At 56.1% G+C, this 19,202-nt stretch overlaps 11 protein-coding genes across 11 annotated transcripts; 4 read left to right on the plus strand and 7 right to left on the minus strand.

Moving 5' to 3' along the window:
* Positions 1 to 95: 95 nt before the first annotated feature.
* Positions 96 to 1,662, minus strand: LTHEOB_3274 (UDP-n-acetylglucosamine-1-p transferase protein; the record flags this gene model as incomplete). Its single annotated transcript, XM_035512179.1, has 4 exons — positions 96 to 871; positions 918 to 1,131; positions 1,185 to 1,365; positions 1,430 to 1,662. The coding sequence occupies 4 exons, from the start codon at positions 1,660 to 1,662 to the stop codon at positions 96 to 98; spliced, it is 1,404 nt and encodes a 467-aa protein (XP_035363167.1).
* Positions 1,663 to 1,864: 202 nt separating this feature from the next.
* On the plus strand, positions 1,865 to 3,558 carry LTHEOB_3275 (Nuclear pore protein; the record flags this gene model as incomplete). Its single annotated transcript, XM_035512180.1, has 3 exons — positions 1,865 to 2,419; positions 2,554 to 3,391; positions 3,449 to 3,558. 3 exons carry the CDS (start codon positions 1,865 to 1,867, stop codon positions 3,556 to 3,558), a joined length of 1,503 nt encoding a protein of 500 aa, XP_035363168.1.
* A 1,706-nt stretch (positions 3,559 to 5,264) lies between these two features.
* LTHEOB_3276 (Aconitase family protein) lies at positions 5,265 to 5,570 on the minus strand (the record flags this gene model as incomplete). Its single annotated transcript, XM_035512181.1, has 1 exon — positions 5,265 to 5,570. The coding sequence occupies one exon, from the start codon at positions 5,568 to 5,570 to the stop codon at positions 5,265 to 5,267; it is 306 nt and encodes a 101-aa protein (XP_035363169.1).
* An 817-nt stretch (positions 5,571 to 6,387) lies between these two features.
* LTHEOB_3277 (TIP41-like protein) lies at positions 6,388 to 7,246 on the minus strand (the record flags this gene model as incomplete). Its single annotated transcript, XM_035512182.1, has 2 exons — positions 6,388 to 6,892; positions 6,954 to 7,246. 2 exons carry the CDS (start codon positions 7,244 to 7,246, stop codon positions 6,388 to 6,390), a joined length of 798 nt encoding a protein of 265 aa, XP_035363170.1.
* A 477-nt stretch (positions 7,247 to 7,723) lies between these two features.
* On the plus strand, positions 7,724 to 9,039 carry LTHEOB_3278 (Serine threonine protein kinase; the record flags this gene model as incomplete). The annotated part of the gene is made up of 3 exons (XM_035512183.1): positions 7,724 to 7,819; positions 7,872 to 8,834; positions 8,890 to 9,039. The coding sequence occupies 3 exons, from the start codon at positions 7,724 to 7,726 to the stop codon at positions 9,037 to 9,039; spliced, it is 1,209 nt and encodes a 402-aa protein (XP_035363171.1).
* Positions 9,040 to 9,382: 343 nt separating this feature from the next.
* LTHEOB_3279 (Mitochondrial inner membrane protease) lies at positions 9,383 to 10,190 on the minus strand (the record flags this gene model as incomplete). The annotated part of the gene is made up of 2 exons (XM_035512184.1): positions 9,383 to 9,610; positions 9,708 to 10,190. The coding sequence occupies 2 exons, from the start codon at positions 10,188 to 10,190 to the stop codon at positions 9,383 to 9,385; spliced, it is 711 nt and encodes a 236-aa protein (XP_035363172.1).
* A 308-nt stretch (positions 10,191 to 10,498) lies between these two features.
* LTHEOB_3280 (Glutamate 5-kinase) lies at positions 10,499 to 11,998 on the plus strand (the record flags this gene model as incomplete). Its single annotated transcript, XM_035512186.1, has 2 exons — positions 10,499 to 10,532; positions 10,605 to 11,998. The coding sequence occupies 2 exons, from the start codon at positions 10,499 to 10,501 to the stop codon at positions 11,996 to 11,998; spliced, it is 1,428 nt and encodes a 475-aa protein (XP_035363173.1).
* Positions 11,999 to 12,636: 638 nt separating this feature from the next.
* On the minus strand, positions 12,637 to 13,117 carry LTHEOB_3281 (ATP synthase subunit k-like protein; the record flags this gene model as incomplete). The annotated part of the gene is made up of 3 exons (XM_035512187.1): positions 12,637 to 12,679; positions 12,785 to 12,909; positions 13,070 to 13,117. 3 exons carry the CDS (start codon positions 13,115 to 13,117, stop codon positions 12,637 to 12,639), a joined length of 216 nt encoding a protein of 71 aa, XP_035363174.1.
* Positions 13,118 to 13,482: 365 nt separating this feature from the next.
* LTHEOB_3282 (Carbonic anhydrase) lies at positions 13,483 to 14,465 on the plus strand (the record flags this gene model as incomplete). Its single annotated transcript, XM_035512188.1, has 3 exons — positions 13,483 to 13,640; positions 13,694 to 14,216; positions 14,271 to 14,465. 3 exons carry the CDS (start codon positions 13,483 to 13,485, stop codon positions 14,463 to 14,465), a joined length of 876 nt encoding a protein of 291 aa, XP_035363175.1.
* A 905-nt stretch (positions 14,466 to 15,370) lies between these two features.
* LTHEOB_3283 (Glucose-6-phosphate isomerase) lies at positions 15,371 to 16,558 on the minus strand (the record flags this gene model as incomplete). Its single annotated transcript, XM_035512189.1, has 4 exons — positions 15,371 to 16,038; positions 16,130 to 16,223; positions 16,321 to 16,336; positions 16,395 to 16,558. The coding sequence occupies 4 exons, from the start codon at positions 16,556 to 16,558 to the stop codon at positions 15,371 to 15,373; spliced, it is 942 nt and encodes a 313-aa protein (XP_035363176.1).
* A 382-nt stretch (positions 16,559 to 16,940) lies between these two features.
* LTHEOB_3284 (Glucose-6-phosphate isomerase) lies at positions 16,941 to 18,722 on the minus strand (the record flags this gene model as incomplete). Its single annotated transcript, XM_035512190.1, has 3 exons — positions 16,941 to 17,322; positions 17,373 to 18,155; positions 18,223 to 18,722. 3 exons carry the CDS (start codon positions 18,720 to 18,722, stop codon positions 16,941 to 16,943), a joined length of 1,665 nt encoding a protein of 554 aa, XP_035363177.1.
* Between the last annotated feature and the right edge of the window lie 480 nt (positions 18,723 to 19,202).

Here is a 19,202-nt window from a genome sequence, read left to right on the forward strand (position 1 = left end):
ACTTTTGTACATTTAGCCGGAATGTCTATATGCTTTATTAGGGCCAGTCTATAATACAGCAGCTCGTCTAAAAACATTCTAACCACATGCATATTTTACACAAACCAATTGTCCTGCGTGAAGATCAACAGTGCAAGCCGATGCCTGATGAACAAGCCTAGCGCTCCACACGCAATCTGCAAAGCACACAGACCCAGTGCCAACTTGTCCTCGCGCATGGGGCCGAACCAAACAAGCCAGAGGTTGAGGATGGTCAGATTGGTGCTTTCAAGCACGTTTCCCTGGTCGTCGGTCCTGACGCGCACAAGGCGCAGCTTATGCAGGGCCTTGAGGGCCTCGGCGACGACGGGGCGCAGGGGCTTCTTCTGCTCGGCGAAGACGACGACGCTGGGCTCGAGCAGGCCGGTCTGGCGGTTGAAGCGCGGCAGGCGGTGGCGCGGGCAGGGCACGATGTGGAAGAGCTGCGGGGCCGAGTAGAGGAAGTTGGCAATCTGCGGGACGAGCAGCAGCAGCAGCGTCTTGGAGAAGTGGCCGAGGATGCCGACGACGGCGAAGACCATGCCGGCGAAGTAGCAGTACGTGTCGCCGACGAAGACGCGGGCCGGGTACCAGTTGTGCGCGAGGAGCGCGAAAGAGACGCCCAGGAAGGGCAAGAGGAGGTAGAGGGAGAAGAGGTGGGAGTCTGTTGCTGGGTGCGGAACAGGATAGCCCGGGGGAGGAGAGGGAATGAGGTAGAGCAGGTCATTGAAGGCTAGAAGGAGGGCGATGATGATGGATTGGGAGACTTCGATCCCGTTGATGCCTGCGAGGATGTTGATACTGTTGGGACAGAAGATGGAGATGGCAGCCATGTAGGCGTAGTACAGCCATCCTGCAACATGTTAGGCAAGAAGACTGAGAAGGTGGCACAGCCGTACCTATGTCAAGGAGGACCCCGAGGTAGGGTCGCAGCGGGGTCGGTACGACAATCTTGGTGACGCCAAAGTCGACGAAATAAACGGTGAGCATAGGGATGGAAGCAAAGGCGGGAATAAGGATTTTGTGCCGCCAGCGGATGTCGAATAGATCATCGCCGATGCCAAGGAGAACCACAGTTTGAAGGGAGAGGATCGCGGAGAGGTACGACGCAAGCTAGAAAACATCAACAAATGAGGAGCGAGTGAGCGAAGCAGCCGGATGCCGACCTTGTTGTGGGGAAATCGGTGGAGGAAGCGGCCCGTCTCAACCTCCTGGACCTGGACTATGATGTCCCTGTTGCCGCCGCCCGACGTGGCGGCGACGATGTCCTTGTAGAAAGGAAAAGGAATGAAGACGAGCAGAGCAAAAAGATAGACGACGGCGCACACAGCGCCCATGGTTTCGGGACTATCTCCGGATCAGCTCCATTCCGGCGCGAAAGGCGCTGGTAGCATCACGTGGGAGGACGCACATCTCGACATTCTTGAGTTTCGACAGGTCGCGTCCCTTGAAACCAGCGCGCATGAAGGCATCGCCCAGCCAGCGGATGAGGGCGTAGCAGCTGGCAAAGGCAATGCCGCTGAAGGCCAGCGAGGCAATGAGCGGCTCGCCGTCGCCGTGGAACGTGTTTGCCAGGATGGCAATGCAGGCGGCGAGCAGCGAGAGCAGGGCGAGGCTCTCGCCGCGCGAAAGCTTGCCGGCCATGGCGTGCAGGTGAGGATTATCAAACGAATGTCATGCGGGACGGGGAAGCTGCAGGCCGTGTTGAAGCCAGATGTTATATATCGGGCCGCGTATCCTCTTCCCCTCTGCCAGCCGCAGGCGCTCGGCCTCCCTCCCAGCGCCCACGCAGCCGCAGCAGCCCTAGTGCCGCTCTAGCCGCAAACGGGCCCCCCGCCAACGCGCCATGGACAACGTCAACGCGCTCGCAGCTGCTCACGCGCCCCGCCGCGACACCATCCAGGCCCAGCTCGATTTGGTCACCACCAGGCTCGCCCGCCCGCAATTTCTCAAGACCCTCACCCCGAGCCGCCTGCCCTCGCAGGCTGCCTCCGACGCGTCGCTCTCGCCCGACCCCACTTCGCGCGCTCCACGCATCAGCCCGCGCGTAAGCATCGCCAGCAGTGAGCCCTACCATGCCGACGCCCTGCGCAAGAGCACCTCGCTACTGACCTTCGAATATGGAGCAAGACCTCTAGCCGACGCCCACCTCGACGCCTACCAGGAGCTGCGCGAGTCCGAGGCCAAGGCCCGTCAAGCCACGCGCAACATGGCCGCCAACCAGGCTTTTTCTACCTTCGACCACGGCCACCAGGACCTGGTTCTGGCCGTCGACTTCAACTTCTTCGGCACCCGCATGGTCACCGCCTCGTCCGACCACCGTCTCAAGGTCTGGGACCGCAAGGACGAAAACTGGTCGCTGGTCGACAGCTGGAAGGCGCATGATGCCGAGATTGTCGAAGTGAGTCCTCACCTGCGCTAGTGCCACAGCTTCCAACCCGTCCTTCCTCTTTCTGCCCCCTCTGCGTTAGCCGCGCAATTGGCTTGCTCTGCTTGTTACACCATGGCCATTGCCGTGACACTGATGGCCTGCAGGTCAAATGGAATGGCCCGTTCATGGGCGAGGTTATCGGGAGCATTGGTGAAGACGGCCGTTTCAAGATCTGGCAGGAGGATGTGACCGAAATCGCCAATTCTGGCCGCCGCTTCAAGCTCATCTACTCCCAAGTCTCTGAAACGCGCACCCCATTCATGTCGCTCGACTTCAAGCAGATCATGCAGGAGACCTGGGTTGCACTCATCACTCGCGATGGCATGCTCACCGTCAACGAGCCCGTCGACCATGGAAACCTCTCTGAATGGCAGATACTCGCGCAGACGCAGGTCTTGCAGCCACCTCCTCCGCGCTCCGAGGAGGCAAGTTTCCGAGTATGCTTCCACAAGGAGCAATTGCCATGCTGGACTGCTGTCAACGCCGGCTTGGACAGGCGCGCTCTGTCACTTGCTGTCGTTTCCATGGACATGGTTAGGGTCTATCGTAGCGACAAGAACCGCCGTTTCTACGTTGCAGCCGAGCTCATCGGCTCACGGAACATCCTCCGCGACGTGGCATGGGCCAATGGCTCTATGCGCGGCACGGATATCATAGCGACCGCAAGCAAGGACGGCATGATCCGCATATATGAGCTTTCCACTCCCGAAAGCCCGCAGCAGTCCACCCTTGCTGCTCCAGCCGCGCCCGAGCCCCAACCATCTCCTCGCAGCCGCCGTAATGCGCCTTCAGGAATTGGAGCAGGCCTTGCCGGGGCATCTCGCGTCGGCGACGGTCATGAAAACGACCAGGATCCTGGTCGCGTCAAGCACCAGGTCAAGATGGTCGCAGAAATGGACGCTCAGCACGGGGCCGTCTGGCGTGTGTCGTTCTCCCAGATGGGTATGAGATCAATGCTTTGTGAAGATGACATGTTCTCCTTTGGTAACAGTGACGCAGGTGACCTGCTCGTTTCAACCGGCGACGACGGTGCCATCCGCACATGGAAGAAGGCAAGCAATAACCGTTGGCTTGAGTACGCCGAAATAGATCCAGGCAAAGGCCAGTAGCAACTTTCCTCTACCGATTGTTCTTAGACTCTTTGACTACATCTACAGATGTTTCTCCAGAAGATGCACCTTCCCGCCTCCAGGTCATCTTAGAAGCGTGGAAAGCTCCTGTGGTGTTCCCTAGTTTCATTTACGACTCGAGTCAGCCTGTGGATCCCACAGCTCCATCTTCGTCATCGTCCGAATAGCGGCGATCAGATACAATGGTTTTGTTGCTGTCTTAACCCTGATAGACATCTCATGGGTGTTATACTTTGCGAGGAGTTGCAGGGAACGAGGACCAGAATTTTGCTCTTTCAGCACCGATCTCACAATACCCGTAGAGGGATTCTAGGGCCTCTGGAAGGTCATCTTCGACAGGACTTTGTGGAACAAGCTCTCTTTGAGGGCCTTAGCTCGTTTAAAGATAGATCTCCGGTATTCAAAAAGCAGTTCATTATGTCTACAAAATTTATGTGATGGGATTATTGCACGTAGTCTCGCAGGCTGCTCAATCGTGCAGCCTCCAAAGTCATTCCTTCCGTTCCTCCCTTTTCTCGTGGGAGTACTGACGTTCACGGGGGCTCCATCTCAATGTCCTTGTGACATTATACTACATCCTTGGGTCTTGCAGCCTTTCTTTCATGTCCCATTCTGAAAATCTTGCAAAATGACGTCCCCGTTGTTCGAAACACTCGCCGAAGAGGCGAAAATCAGTTTGTGTTTTCAGTCAATGGATACATCTGCAGTCATTGGTGTATCGGAGAGTTTGTTCTGTCACACTCCAAATTTCATTCCGGCATTTTAAGTATCAACGGCAATGATCGTGTCGTAAAAATCCATACAGATTTGCCCGATGCTGTTAATATCCGTGTGCTTGCTGAGATCATCCTTAACGATGTATAATCAATCCACTCAAAAAAAAGTCGCCTCACAAGTTGCTAAACAAAGAAAATCGCGGTGTGGATGGTCTCGGGAAGTCTATGAGTCCTGTCACTTTCAAGAACCTTTGGCCTTCAGTGTCTCGACCGTTTTGTTAAGGGTCGCATGACTCAGCAGTTGGGCGAATGGTAAGGCTCTATTAGATTTATCGGCTTTCCTTTTGGAGTTCTATAGTTCGTTTATCCACCTGTGGTAATCCGCTGCGTAGCTCGAATGTCTGCGGCGTGTGTGAGCCACGTAGCAAATCCACCACACGAAGACACGACACAATCACATGGAAGATAGACACTGTGGTATATGAGACCACACTGCGAGCGATCCTTTACCAAGAAGCCCGCTGGTATAATTGTTACATGCACACTGTGGCAAAGATGTACTGGATGAAGCTATTGGCCGTGCCTTATTAGTCATTTGGGATAATCAGCACACACACATCACATACTGCACGTAGAGCTAGTAGTTATTTAGTTGAAATAGAACTCTCATTGAACTTAGGTTTACCACACTGACCAGATGCCTCGCTGACCGCTTATACGTTTAAAGTACCGCAGGTCACGGCAGCTGCGGCAGGGTCGTAGCGAAAAACCAAAAGCTATCTAAAACACGACTTTTACAATTGAATGGGCCATCGTACAAGACAACAAAGAGTAGATCGAGCAGAAACAGTGAACATGTGCAGCCCATCCATGGGGTATCTCTGACAAACTTTTATCCAAACAAACCAGCCTCATTAAAACCCTCAAAAACCTTTATTTTAAGGGGAAAAGAGGGGGAAAGAGTGCTGGTTACTCGCGATCCGGGGTGGCCAAGGGGACAGCGAATCTGACCGTTGGCTCCTTCTTCTTGTCCTTGGAACACCACGCGCTTGTTGAGTGGTGATTAGGCTTGGCCGCCCTTTTAGCGTCGTATTGCCGACGCTCCCAGTGGAGAGAGCTGGCGTTTTGCATGCGCAAAGCGCCGATAGGGTCGGGGTTCCTGAAGCACAAGGCTCCTGAAATTTGCGGGATGGTGAGGTTATCCAACCCGGAGACGCCAGTCGAGTTGATCTCCTTAGAGACCTTGGTGTTGGTGGTGGTGGTGGTGGTGTGCATTGTGATGTTGGTTGTTGGTTGTTTGGTGGAGAGGGTGTTGGTTGGTGGATTGAGAGGGTGCTGGTAAAGAGTTTTCGTGCAGAGAAGTTGTCGTGTAGAGAAGCTGTAGCGTAGAGAAGTTGTGAGAGTTGTAGGCTAGAGGGCGGCTGAGGAGCACCTTATAAACTCGAAGACTAGCACCAGACAGAAAATTCTTCTCCACGTGTCGATTGAGAACCAATGCACAGAGGAGCAAAAGTCTGACGACTGACGATTGAGAACCAATTTACAAAGGAGCAAAGGAGTGACTTACCACGGATTGAATATGCAGGGCCCTGCCGGCCTCCGTTGAAAGTGTGCATACCTGGAGCCAATGCTTCTCCTGTGTTCACGCATAAAGCTCTCACCATGGATTTGAAGGCCAATTTCTTGGTGAAGTGAGATCATATGATAAATATTTACAACTGTTTCACGGTCAAGGCTGTTCGCTTAGACGATCGTAGGATAACTACTATGGCAATAGGTTGTGATTGGGTGTCTTCGCACGAGCTCACCCATAGTTTGGGCCGGGCAGTTCCACGTCTCGGCTGTCCGACCACCGGTTTGGCAACGGGTCCACGCTTCTGCGTCAGTCATCCCGTCTGATGGTGCCAGGAGAGCCAACCGCGGGTCCATGGCGAGAAATTTGTTTACGCGGCCACACCGAGTGCACGCGACCAGGCCCCAATTCTGCACAGGGGCACGATGACTCTGCCAACTGGCGGTGCTCGGTGATATGACGACGGGCATTCGGGCCAAAACCGCGGTCCACCGTGCTAATTGGGCCCTCAATGAGTCTTTACTTGACGATGCACTTCTCCAACTTTCCGTCGATGATGGGCACGTGCTCGATGAGGCGATTCGGGTCCCTCATGAGGGCAGGCACATCTTCTCTAGTAATGGCCATCTTCTTCTTTACCACGTCGTACTTTTCTTCGCGGGCGGTGTACTCGCGGATGACCTCGCCAGTCGCAAACTCGACGAAGACCCTGGTGTCGCGGATACGGAAGATGACGTCGTCTAAACGGAGGAAGAACCTGCACAGCAGCAGCAAGCGGGCGGGCATGACTCGAATCTTGCACGACATGAGCGAGATGCCGTTATCGGCGAGCTCGTCTTCGTAGAGCATGACATCGTCGAAGAAGAGGATGGGATCGGGACGCTTGAGCAGGGCCAGGGGAATCATGGACTCCGTGTCCTCGAAGCTGAGCGAGGCGTGCGAAGGGACAGTGCCGGCATAGTCGGTGCTGAACGACCAGTCGAAAGGCTTGACTACTTCCTTGATTTCCGAGGCGTGGTTTTGCCTTGCAGCAGGTACTTAGTGCTTGCGCCGACTACGAAGCTCAGCGAATGCCCGCGCCTCACCTTGTCTTCTGCCACTCCTTCGAGTAGGCGACCTCGAGCATCTTCTCGCCAGTCTTGTCAACGCGGTCCAGCGCATCGAAGGCGTTGAATTCTATGCTCCATCCCGTCGCGACATGCTCGAGACGCACAGCGTTGTCGCCGAAGATCATCTCAGGCACGGCGATGCCCAGCTTGTTCGTCATGTCCTCGATAGGTGCCGCCTTCAGTATGGGCAGCTTGCGCGTGGTGATGTTCCATCCTTCATGTGTAATAGACTTGCCCAGGTCGGCGGGGGCGGGGAACGCTGTGTTCATCGTGATATGTTGCGCAAGAAAGCCGGAGCTCGGGACGACAGAAGCGGCTGGCGTTGCTTGGTATGTTGCGGTGATAGTGAAGTTAGGTAGGTAGGCGGCTCATTTTCGGAGAGCGGGGCCTAGGTCAGTAATCGTTGCCGCGCATCATGTGGAGGCTCTGCGCCTGCACCGTTGGAGCCCGGCTAACCCGTTCCTACGGGCGCCGGAGCTGTGCGGATAATGTCGTATATTTGGCGACCTGAAACCGGCTCTCACCAGTTGGTAGAGCAATGGCCGACGTCATGGTGAGGAGAAGTGCAGTGGCTGGGCGAATGGCGGCGATTGTTGCTGTGGAGATAGCCGTAAACACTCCGCGAGCGCGCTTCTTCTGCGACGCCGCGCACCACCCGCCTCCCTCCCCAAGGACGACTTCTCCAATTACCCCGGAGCCCGCTTGGAACCACCCATCTCTTGCTCCATACCACTCAATCACCAGCGATGGCAACAAAAACTCTCGAATCCGCCTTCGAGCGCATCTCCATCAACAATGAGAACGAGAACATTGCCGGCCATCACGCCAGCCACAAGGCCAAGGTACGAAGATACGTCCCAACAGCCTCGCAACTGGTCGCTAACGCTCTTCAAGGGCTCGCTGTCCACAGCAGTGAACCTCGCTGGACTGGGAGCCAATAACAATGGCAGCCGCGTCAAGCTTCCGCTGCAGAGGCTGCAGCAACCCAACGCCCCGAAGGCATACAGCAGCAACACAATTGCCAAGATCACCCTCCCGTCGCAGACCGCACAGCGCGAGCGCACCGATTCGCGGCCCTCGGACGAGCTCCACCACCGTAGCTCCGACTCGGCTCTCTACAAGCAGCCCTCGGCGCCGCGCCAGTTCAACCTGAACATGTTCGAGATTGGCAAGCCGCTGGGCAAGGGCAAGTTCGGTCGCGTCTACCTGGCCAAGGAGCGCCAGTCCGGATTCGTGTGCGCGCTCAAGGTGCTGCACAAGTCGGAGCTGCAGCAGGGCAAGGTCGAAAAGCAGGTGCGCCGCGAGATCGAGATCCAGTCGAACCTGGCACACCCCAACATCCTACGTCTCTTCGGTCACTTCCACGACTCGAAGCGCATCTTCCTGATCCTCGAGTTCGCGGGCAAGGGCGAGCTGTACAAGCACCTGCGCAAGGAGCAGCGTTTCCCCGAGTGGAAGGCCGCCCAGTACATCGCCCAGATGGCCGGCGCCCTCAAGTACCTGCACAAGAAGAACATCATGCACCGCGACATCAAGCCCGAGAACATTCTTGTCGGCATCCACGGCGAGATCAAGATTTCCGACTTTGGCTGGAGCGTCCACGCCCCGAACAAGCGCCGCAACACCATGTGCGGTACTCTTGACTACCTGCCCCCGGAGATGATCAAGCCCGGAAGCTCCGAGAACTACTACAATGAGAAGGTCGACCTGTGGAGTTTGGGTGTTTTGACGTACGAGTTCTTGGTTGGAGAGGCGCCCTTTGAGGATACGCCTGTCATGACCCAGCGCAGGATCGCGAGGGCCGAGATGACCATTCCCAGCTTCGTCAGCCCCGAGGCTAGGGACCTGATCAAGAAGGTAAGCTTGGAGTCCCCCTTTTTCGTCTGAAATGGTGCGCTAACGAAGATTACAGCTGCTCGTCCTGGACCCTGAGAAGCGTCTGCCTCTCGAGGATGTTGAGAAGCATCCCTGGATCATTAAGCACTGTGTGAAGGGCGAGAGGAGCTACATTCGTACATCCGGCTCGAGCAAGAGTCGCACGAGTGAGAAGTCCGATGCATGATTTTGCGAAAGTCAAACGTGTGTTTGTCTATGTTGCGAGAGGATGTTTAAGAGGCTAGAAAGCTGGTGGCGAGTGATTTCAAGCGGGTGCAGGTGGTTTGGATTCTTTCTCTTTTTCTTGAATTCGGCGCTGGAAAGGAATGGGTCAGGGTACTCAGGACAAGGTTGGCATACGGCACGGAGTTACGGGTTATTCAGGCAAGGAGTTGAATTGGTTTTGCGGTACAAAGGCAATCTTAACGCCGCCGCTATGCAACAAGTAATGATACAAGATTCGGATATCCATCATCTCAAATTCAAGGAAACTTCCCACAACTCCAGCGCAACCTTTTTGCTTTCCTCATTTACCTATAGATCTCGTCAAACGGCCTCGTATCCACGAAGCAGCTGTCCCACACCTCATTAACTAGGCGCGCGGCGTGAACATCATCCTTGACGCCTGGTCTGGCCATCAATGAGAGAGTTGCTCGCCGCCTGACGCAGTCTTGCAGCTGGCTTGTGAATCGCCATTGGTTCCTAGTGAAGAACTCGCGAGTGAATCTGCACTCTCCACTCAGTGTCGAAGCGCGGATCTGCCGAGGGTCATCTAGTCAGTCAACTTTCTCCGACAGCGGCACCCAATTCCTTTAAACTTTGCGACATATCTCCCCAAAGACCACTTAAACGTACCTCAGTGCAGGCCTGGTGCCTCAAATTCCACCGGTCAACCTTAAAGCGCAGATAATCATACGCATGCACCATCTCGTGTGCAATCGTATCCTCGACATGCCCTCTGTTGCGCATATGGTTTGCGCAGATCAGTACGCCATAGTCCTGATCAATACCACCGCCCTGAGGCGTGGTGCAGCGGCGGCATCGCACATTGTGAGGACCGATGTCTCCACCGAGCTTCTGAATCTCCTCACGCATGAAGCGCACGACTGGCGAGTAGCTGAAGGCCCAGTCGCGGTGCGCCTCGACGCGCGAAATGTCGCGGTCCTCGTTGATCGTGTCGCGGTTCAGGAAGTACTGTCGCCGTTCCTCGGGCGTCGCTTGTCCTGATAGGATCGAGAAGAAGGTGCGCCAGTTGTAGAAGCTCGGATCTGGCTGGTCTGTGGGCGGGCGAGGCGGCGCGGCTGTAGGCTTGGTTTCTGGATCCATTGCTTCGGCCATGTTGGGTATTCCGGATTTCCAATAGCGGGGAAGCGGCGGGTTGGATGGCTCGAGCTGTATACGGGTGGGAAACAGCAGGTTAAGGCGAGAGGTTGACGGTTTTGGATATGAGATGCGCTGCCGAACTGCCGAGATGGTGGTTTGCGGCGAGCAATGGATTCCCGCGAAGGCGGTCAGTCAATTTTCCGGCATCGGCGAGTCATGTAGGGCGTGCGCGGACCCTGGGGGAGTCACTCGAACTCCGGCCGCGCAACTGCCTTATATCAGGCCCCGCTCTCGCCATTGATGTCGCGGACACGTTTTGCAAGATGAAGAAGCATCTGACAATAGTAATCAAGCTCGGTACAGCATCGCCTGTACCTTTGGAATCCCGGCTTGCGGGAGAGCAAAAAAGTTGCTAACTGCTTCCGTTAGGCACGTCATCCATCGTCGACGAGAAGACCCATGAGCCGCTGCTCTCGATCCTCAGTACCATAGTCGAGACCGCTGTCAAGCTGCACAAGGATGGCCACCGTGTAGTCATCGTTTCCTCCGGCGCCATTGGCGTCGCCCTGCGGCGAATGGACCTGCCTCGCCGCCCAAAACACCTGCCCCAGGTGCAGGCTTTGGCCGCCATCGGACAGTGTCGCCTGATGAGCCTTTGGGACCAACTGTTCGCCCACATGAACCAGCCAGTCGCCCAAATCCTGTTGACACGGAACGATATTGCGGACCGGACGCAGTATCTCAACGCCCAGAACACTTTCCACGAGTTGCTACACATGGGCGTGATTCCCATTGTCAATGAGAACGACACGCTGGCGGTCACGGAAATCAAATTTGGTGACAACGATACCCTCTCAGCCATCACAGCGGGTATGGTGCAAGCCGACTACCTGTTCCTCATGACGGACGTCGACTGCCTGTATGACAAGAACCCGCGCACAAATCCAGACGCCAAGCCCATCGAGGTCGTCGAGGATATTGCGGAGCTGGTAGCCGACGTGTCTAGTGCCGGCTCCGCGCTGGGAACGGGCGGCATGTCAACTAAGATTGTTGCCGCACGTCTGGCCACGTCCGCAGGCGTCACGACAGTCATCACTCGGTCCTCCAAGCCCGGCAACATTGCCGCCATTGTCAAGTACGCCGAGACGCAGAAAGCCCTTCAGGCCTCCATGACCTCAAGCCGCAACTCCCTAACAGGCGACGACGGTCAACAACTTGCCGACAAGGCCGCCGCAGCGCTGGACCTCTCTGGAGCCGACGGCACCAGCACTCCCGGCCCAACCACTATCGGCGCTGAGATCGTCGACCCGGTCAGCGGCCTCGCGGCACCGCTGCACACGCGCTTCCTGCCGCAGGTGCACGCGATCCGCGACCGCTACTTCTGGCTCCTACACGGGCTCGCGCCGCACGGCACTATCTACATCGACGAAGGCGCCTACCGCGCTCTCGCCGACAAGGCTGGCCTTCTGCCTGTTGGTGTTGTCGACTGCGACGGCCACTTCCACCAGCAGGAAGCCGTGCGCATAGTCGTCGTCAAGCGTACTCCTGGCGCCCCCAAGCGTGCCCCCGCAAACGCCGGTGGAGCGGATTCGCCGGCTGGCGGCTTCGAGAGGGAGAACCCGGCCCCGTTCGAGGTGGGCCGCGCAGTAGTGAATTACTCGGCCGCGGAGATCAAGAGGATCAGGGGCGTGAAGAGTACCGAAATCCATGATGTGCTGGGGTATGCTGATAGCGAGTATATCGCTCTAAGGGAGAACGTGGCATTCTTCACCATCGAGAAGAGTAGGCCGACGACGCCTGGGTTGCCGGTTGACGCGGCATGAGGGGAGTTGTTTGATATGCCGCTGCTTTTCTGTTTCTTGAGATGAGTGATGATACCGTACTTAGGAGAACGTATATTCTGTCGACTATTGAGATGTTTGGGCGGAGTAGATGGATAGAGCCATCAGTCGTTTGGGAATTCAAAAGTTTGGATCATGGTTTAGGTCATTGTGCATTATTCTGCCGTTTCAGGATTGAAAAGCTGTTGTAAAGTGATTGAATGAAGCTGTAGAGACAAAATATCCAGCGTATGTGACTGCTTCTCATCCATCGGCCTGGTCCAGTGCTCTAGGATTGTTAGGATGTAGCGAAATGAAGCGAATTCGGAGAGGCGACTTCTTCGTTGGTCGGGTGATGATGCCAGTCCCTTGGTAGTCAATTGGTAGTGGAGCCCGTGGAGACAGTAGATGAGGTCACGAGCAACAATGTCATGTCTTTGTTTTTCGTACAATTGCCGTATGTACAGGATTCAAGGCCCGCACTGCAGCAAAGACAATCTGCAATGGCCGTAGTCAGAGCAATTGTCTTTTTCCCATCCGAGTCTATTCGTCAACGCTCCAGATGCAGAGGCTGAGAGCCATCAAACGGGGAATCCACTCCTTCTCGCTTTCTTTCAAGACCGGGCAAAGTCAGGCACATCTTAATGCTTCGAGTCTTTTCCTTCCGCTTCCTTCAAGAACTCCCTGTAATTGTGTATTAGCTACCGGTGTTCCATTGTACGCGAAGATTGCAACAAGCGATAGAGGCTGCTGAGCAAGAGTCGAAACGTGGGTATTGTGGGGTCGTACTGGATGAAGTTCTCCTCGTCCTTGCTGGAAGCGTTGATCGGAGGAGCGGCGTTGGGAACCTTCTTGCTGCCGCCGGTGGCCGCGAAGATACCACCGAAGAGCGTGCCGAGGACGCCCATGGCGAGCTGCAAAAAGAGCGATTGGTTAGCGGGAAATGCGTGCGCGCGGGCAGGCGTCAGTCGGTGAGGGCTGGGGAAATATGCGCTGCGCAATCGGAGCTGGGCCAGCGGAAGGGAATGACAGCGAGCGGGCGCCGAGGGAAGCGACGGATTGGAGGGTACGCACGACGTGGGAGCCGATCTTGCGGCCAGCGAGCTCGTAGTAGACGACCATGGTTGCGGGGTTCGGAGGAGCTGATGGGGTTGCGGGCGGGTGGCAGGTGCAATTGATGGGGAATGCCAGAGCTCTGGTCTTCGCTCTTCGTCGTCTGCACAGCCGGGCCTGCTTCCTCCGCGCCGACGCCGAAAGGGAAGCCTCACGTGATGCGCTCATCAGCCACCGCCTGCGCCACACCAGCCACGATCTCATGCGTCACTATGCCGTCCCCGGTCGTGCCCTCCCGTCAGATCCAATCCAGTGGCTCGGAGAGAACAGGAGGGTAACAAGTCGCGCGTGCCGAGCTCTGCCCGCGCCGATACATAAGCTGCGCAATTGCCTCATCTCCAAGCGTGCCATCAGCTCTACCACACTCGCTCACCATGCCTAAAGACGACGACTTCAGCGACATTCCGCACGAGCGCAACGAACCGCGCCCGGACTTCAGCAAGCAGCCGGTACCGCGCAAGAAGCTGCCGCCTTCGATCCAAGCTACACTCGACGACGAAGAGAAGCTGTGGGAAGCATTGTACGAGGGCCAGTATGCAAACCCTCATCGTCTTTGTTTGCATGAGACTGAGCGCTCCGCTTTAGCACTCGGGAATCCACGGACTCCAACATCCGTTATGCTGCCTACGCATCACGAGTGCGCACAATACTCCTCTCTGCGCACCGCTATGTAGCCTACACTTCAGATATCGGCGAGTCGTTCCGCCCTGTTGCGCACCCGTACCTCGTCACAGCCGCGTACGGCGTCTCGTGGGCATACTTGGCTGGCGATGTAGCGCACGAAGGCTACAAGGCGTACCTGCGCAACCAGCGCACGCTGTGGGGTGAAGACTACGAAAAGCCCGTTGTCAGCTCGGACAAACTCGCCGCTCCGCAGCCCGAAGAGACAAAACTGGGTCCGGGTATCGTCGGTGGCGAGCAGAAGCAACCGGTTGGCAAGGTGCCCTTACTCGAGGACTACAGGACCGTTATGGCACAAAGGGCCGTGTTCCAGGGCCTCGCGAGTATGGGCTTGCCGGCGCTCACAATTCATAGCACCGTCAAGTATTCGGGCAAGGCGCTGAAGAACCATAAGAATCCGAAGATTCGAACTTGGGGTCCGATAGGCGTAAGTTGACCTCTTCTTGCTCGTGGCGATATTCAGCTGACAGTATGTCTGTAGCTTGGTCTGTCTATCGTGCCTTTCTTACCCTATATATTTGACGAGCCGGTTGAGAAGGCAGTGGAGTGGACATTCCATAAGACGTTGGAGACCCTGTATGGTCATGACGCAGTGAATGGAATTCCTGCAACGGGCCAAAAGGAGCTGCGCCATGCTCAGTCGAAGCTTGGTTCGAAGAAGGAAAAAGAATTGTAGATGGTAGAAGCGCTTGCACGGCTTGAGTAGTCAGGTACTTAAGACTGAGGCAGCAGGAGGCGTAAGTTAAGCAGGGCAACAGCTTTCAAGCGACGCTGGTGTTCATCGAGCCTTTCTCCTTATTTTTTAATCAACACCCCTCAATTAAATCTGTACATACCGCTAACGCTTCAATCATCAACGTCTACGCTCATTGAAAGCCTTTTGAAAGAACGATTCAGCCGCTGTACATACAACATGTCTAAAACGGACCGGATGCATGAACCAGCGTCCAGGCTTATACAGCAATCATGAGTAACTGCTCATTGACGATGTGTCGCCTGCACATTGGTGCAAGCGACTAGATCGTAGACCGTAAGCTCTTAAACGAGTGTATCCAATGTTCTCACACCATGGTCGTAACTCACGGTTGTCATTCTCCCGGAGTTTCCGAGTCTTGTAGCCTTTCAATTGAACTAGGCAAGCAAGACCTATGATGCACCGCACACCGAAAACCACTTGGCGAACACAAATATGGCGACTCTCTTCTCAATTTTATTACAATGTTAAAACCTGATAACCGCACATTTAGTTCGTTCAAAGGACGAGTAAAGGGCTATGTTTTACACTCCACTGCGCTATCTACTGGAAACAAGTCAAGACCGCAAGGCATTAGCTCCATTTTAGGCCCGCTGCTCATGGTACAGGTGATTAGGGGCCCGAGAAAGCATTTATGCTCTGTCAACCATCCAAATGCTTCCAGAGTCATAACCAATGTGCGCCAAATTAAAACAAGAATAAAATGTCGTAAGCAATATATGCAGAGTATACCTTCAACGCATTCTCGTGAAACCTTTTACCAATGGATCTATCCATTTCAAACTGCCGCCCCTCATCCCTACCAATATCAAACCCCCCTTCCCATTTCAATCCCTCTTTCCACCCGCATAGCCATACCCTCCGCCCAGTCCATAACCGTTGTAGCCTCTTTGGCTCTCGACTCCAATTGCCCTATCCTTCCCATACCTCTTCAACCTCCTCGGCAGCTCAACCCCCCTGAACCACGCAAAACACACCGCCGTCGCCGCTCCGGCGCTCAGCATGCAATATACCACGGTGCTCATGTACACATGTCCGCCCACGCCAGCCCAGCCGCTCGGCAGGGTGGGGCTAGGGTACCACCTGACGCTGAGCTTGAGGCTCAAAGTGTCGCCGATGACGATCTTAGTGTTCTTAGACGCGTGCGAGACGCTGTACGCGGCGGCGGCGTCGATGGTGCCGGGCGCGATGGCCTTGGGCGCGGCGTGTACGAGCACGTTGAGGTGGTTGGAGATGTGCAGGTGCGACAGCTGCAGCGTGCCCGTCAGAGCGACGATGAGCGGCGTGTATAGCGCGCTCTGCCCGCCCAGCGCTCCGCTCCGCTCCGTCAAGTCGTCCACGCTGTACTCGCCACCTTTGTCGTCGTTGTCCGGGGAAGAAGAGGAAGGGAGAGGGCGGGCGGGGATGCGGCAGGTGAGCGGCGCGTCGTTGTGAACGTAGAACTCGAGCAGGTGGAATAGAGGGTCGGAGATGAAGTCGATGGTGCAGTTCATTTCTGCGCAAAGGCAGCGAACGCAGGTCAGCCTCGATTTACTCGTGCAGAAGGGGCATGAATGCTGCGGAGCAGAGGATTGGGGGCTACTCACCTTTCTCGACGCCAAAATAAAGCTCCAGAGGCTTGCCCGTCTCGTTGCAGACCGGGAAAGGGATGTACTGGAGTTGACCCGACGCATCTGTAATCTGCAATACGGTCTGCCATCAGTCGCCATGTTCTTCATTGTCCAGTGCTTTCGCGTGTCGAAGCCGGCTCGCATGGGGGGTTCAGGGTTGCGCGTACGTGTTCGCCGGTGTCGCTGCAGCTCAGTCAGTACAGTTCGTATTGGATGACGTCGTGTCGGGAAAGCCTCTCACATGGTTCTGTTCAGGCAAGAGACTGGAACTGCCTCCCCGATTGCATATCCGCGCGCTTCCAGGGGCTTCAAGGGCTCTTGGCTGGAGACGGCATGTGCTAGGTTCAGATAGAAGCTGAGCAGCAGGGATAGCACCAGCCGCAGGGATAGGGCGCGCGACGCCATTTCGATCGTGGGTGGAATTGGATGCGGCGGCTGCGGCAGGAGCACAATTGGACCCTGAGATTACAAAAAATACAGTGCCATTGTGGCGGCAACCGTGGCCGTGTGGGGTGTCGCGGGAGGTGCGTGGTGCAGCAGCTACGGAGAGGCCAGCTGTGTGGGAACTAGAGCAGCCCACTAAATCTGCAAACCCGCAAGATCGACATGCTGCTCAACGCCGCACAGAACACTGACTCCGCGTCCATGGCACCGGTGATTACATCGTATTCAATTCGTTACTAGCATCTTGCTATATGCTTTTGTTCAACCTAACCAGTTCCACCCCGCACGAAATTTCTCCCTTTCATAGTCGGTATCTCGAGCGTGCTCCGTCCTCCGCATCAAGTCATTTGGAGATGCCCGACTTCTTCTTGAACGCGTTGATCAGGCCGCTGGTGCTGGCGTCGTGCGACGTCGACTCGCTGCCGTCACCCAGCTCCGCCAGGATCTTCTTGGCAAGCACCTTGCCCAGCTCGACACCCCACTGGTCGAAGCTGTTGATGTTCCAGATAGCACCCTCAGTAAACGTCACATGCTCGTAGTAGACGATCAGAGCACCCAGCGTCGCCGGCGTGATCTTCTGAGCAAGAATCGACGTCGTCGGGCGGTTGCCAAGGAACGTCTTGTGGTTGACAAGCTCCTCAGGTGCACCCTCGGTCTTGACCTCCTCAGGCGTCTTGCCGACCATGAGCGCCTCGGCCTGCGCGAAGAAGTTGGACGCAAGCATCCTGCCAAAGTCAGTCTCCAGAGCATCAGGTAGCGCGTCGAATCAACTTACCTCTGGTGAAGGTTGTCCTGAACAGGGTTGTGGCTCTCGGCAGCCAGGATGAAGTCGGTAGGGATCAGCTTAGTGCCCTGGTGCAGCAGCTGGAAGAAAGAGTGCTGGGCGTTGGTGGCAGGCTCGCCGAAGAGGATGGGGCCGGTCGTGTACTTGACGTACTCGCCAGTGCGGGTGATGGCCTTGCCGTTCGACTCCATGGAGAGCTGCTGGAGGTAGGCAGGGAAGCGGTGCAGGTACTGGTCGAAAGGAGCAACGAGGTGCGTCTGAGCACCGAAGAAGTCCGAGTACCAGACGCTGAGAAGACCACCAATCACGGGGATGTTCTGCTCCAGGGGAGCCTCCTTGAAGTGCTTGTCCATAGCCTGAGCACCAGCAAGGAACTGGTGGAAGTTGTCGTAGCCAATGTACAGGGCAACGCTCAGACCAATGGCGCTCCAGACACTGTAGCGGCCACCGACCCAGTCGGAGAAGGGGAACATGTTCTTCTTGTCAATGCCAAACTTGGTGACCTCGGCCTCGTTGGTCGAGAGGGCGACGAAGTGCTTGGCAATAGCCGACTCGTCCTTAGCCTTCTCGAGGAACCACTGCTTGGCAGTGTTGGCGTTGGTGGTCGTCTCGGCAGTGGTGAAGGTCTTGGAGGCGATCAGGAAGAGAGTGGTCTCCGGGTCAGACTCCTTCAGCGCCTCAGCGATGTGGGTGCCGTCGATGTTGGACACGAAGTGAAGCTTGAAGTCGCGCTTGCCGTACGCCTTCAGAGCCTCGGTGACCATGACGGGGCCGCTGTTGGAGAGTTATCAGCATATAGACTCCTAGACCCGTGCGTGCTATTGGCAAGTGGGCCACTTACAGATCAGAGCCACCAATACCAACGTTGATGATGGTGTTGATGGACTTGCCGGTGTAGCCCTTCCATTCGCCGCTGCGGACCTGCTCAGTGAACTCCTTCATGTGCTCCAGGACGGAGTTGACGTCCTCGACAACGCTCTTGCCGTCGACCTGCATAGGCCAGCCGGCGACGTTACGGAGAGCGGCATGGTAGACGGCGCGCTTCTCGGTGAAGTTGATCTTCTCACCAGCGAACATGTCATCGCGCAGCTTCTCAAGGCCAGCCTCCTTGGCGAGCTTCACGAGGAGGTCGAGCGTCTCCTCGGTAATGAAGTTCTTAGAGAAATCGAAGAGAGTCTCCGACTTATCGGCCTCATTGTAGAAGGTGCGGGAGAACTTCTCGAAGCGTTGAGGGTCCTTCGCAAAGGCGTCCTTCAGGATAATGTCCTTGCCGAGGGTCTGGTGGTGCTCCTGGAGCTGCTGCCAGGCCCTCAGCTCGGTTGCCTGCGAGAAACCGGGCATGTTGTGCGGTGGTGGATGGTTGAGCTGTGCAGCGCGAGATCGGTCAGTTATGACGTTGAGGGCGGGGAACAGCGGATGGACGGCGACGACAGCAGCAATTGAAGGGCAAGCAGCGAACCTTTTGAAGGAGAAGTGTAAATAGCGAGAGGCAGATGTGAAGATTTGCGTTGGGAGGGGCAGAGCCTGACGCAATCAGCCGGAGCTTGCGGTTGTTGTGCTGTGGTAAGGGCGGACGATGGCGAAGGCGGGGCACTCGTCAAGGAAGGCGCGGCAGCTGGTCGGATTCTCAAGTGGGGCTTCCCGCCAGCTGTGTCATCAGCGCTCCAAGGATGACACAGCACCAATGCATGCAAACTCCCCGCTGTACATGGCCCTGCGCGAAATTACTGGTCGCTGCGAGTCGAACGAGGCGCATTGGTGGGTGCAGCACCGTGGCCGCGCGCTCGCAATCCACTGATCTCTCCCATCGCCAAGTGACGA

Source organism: Lasiodiplodia theobromae, assembly GCF_012971845.1.
Source record: "Lasiodiplodia theobromae strain AM2As chromosome Unknown scaffold_8, whole genome shotgun sequence".
In the NCBI taxonomy this organism is placed as follows: Eukaryota; Fungi; Ascomycota; class Dothideomycetes; order Botryosphaeriales; family Botryosphaeriaceae; genus Lasiodiplodia; species Lasiodiplodia theobromae.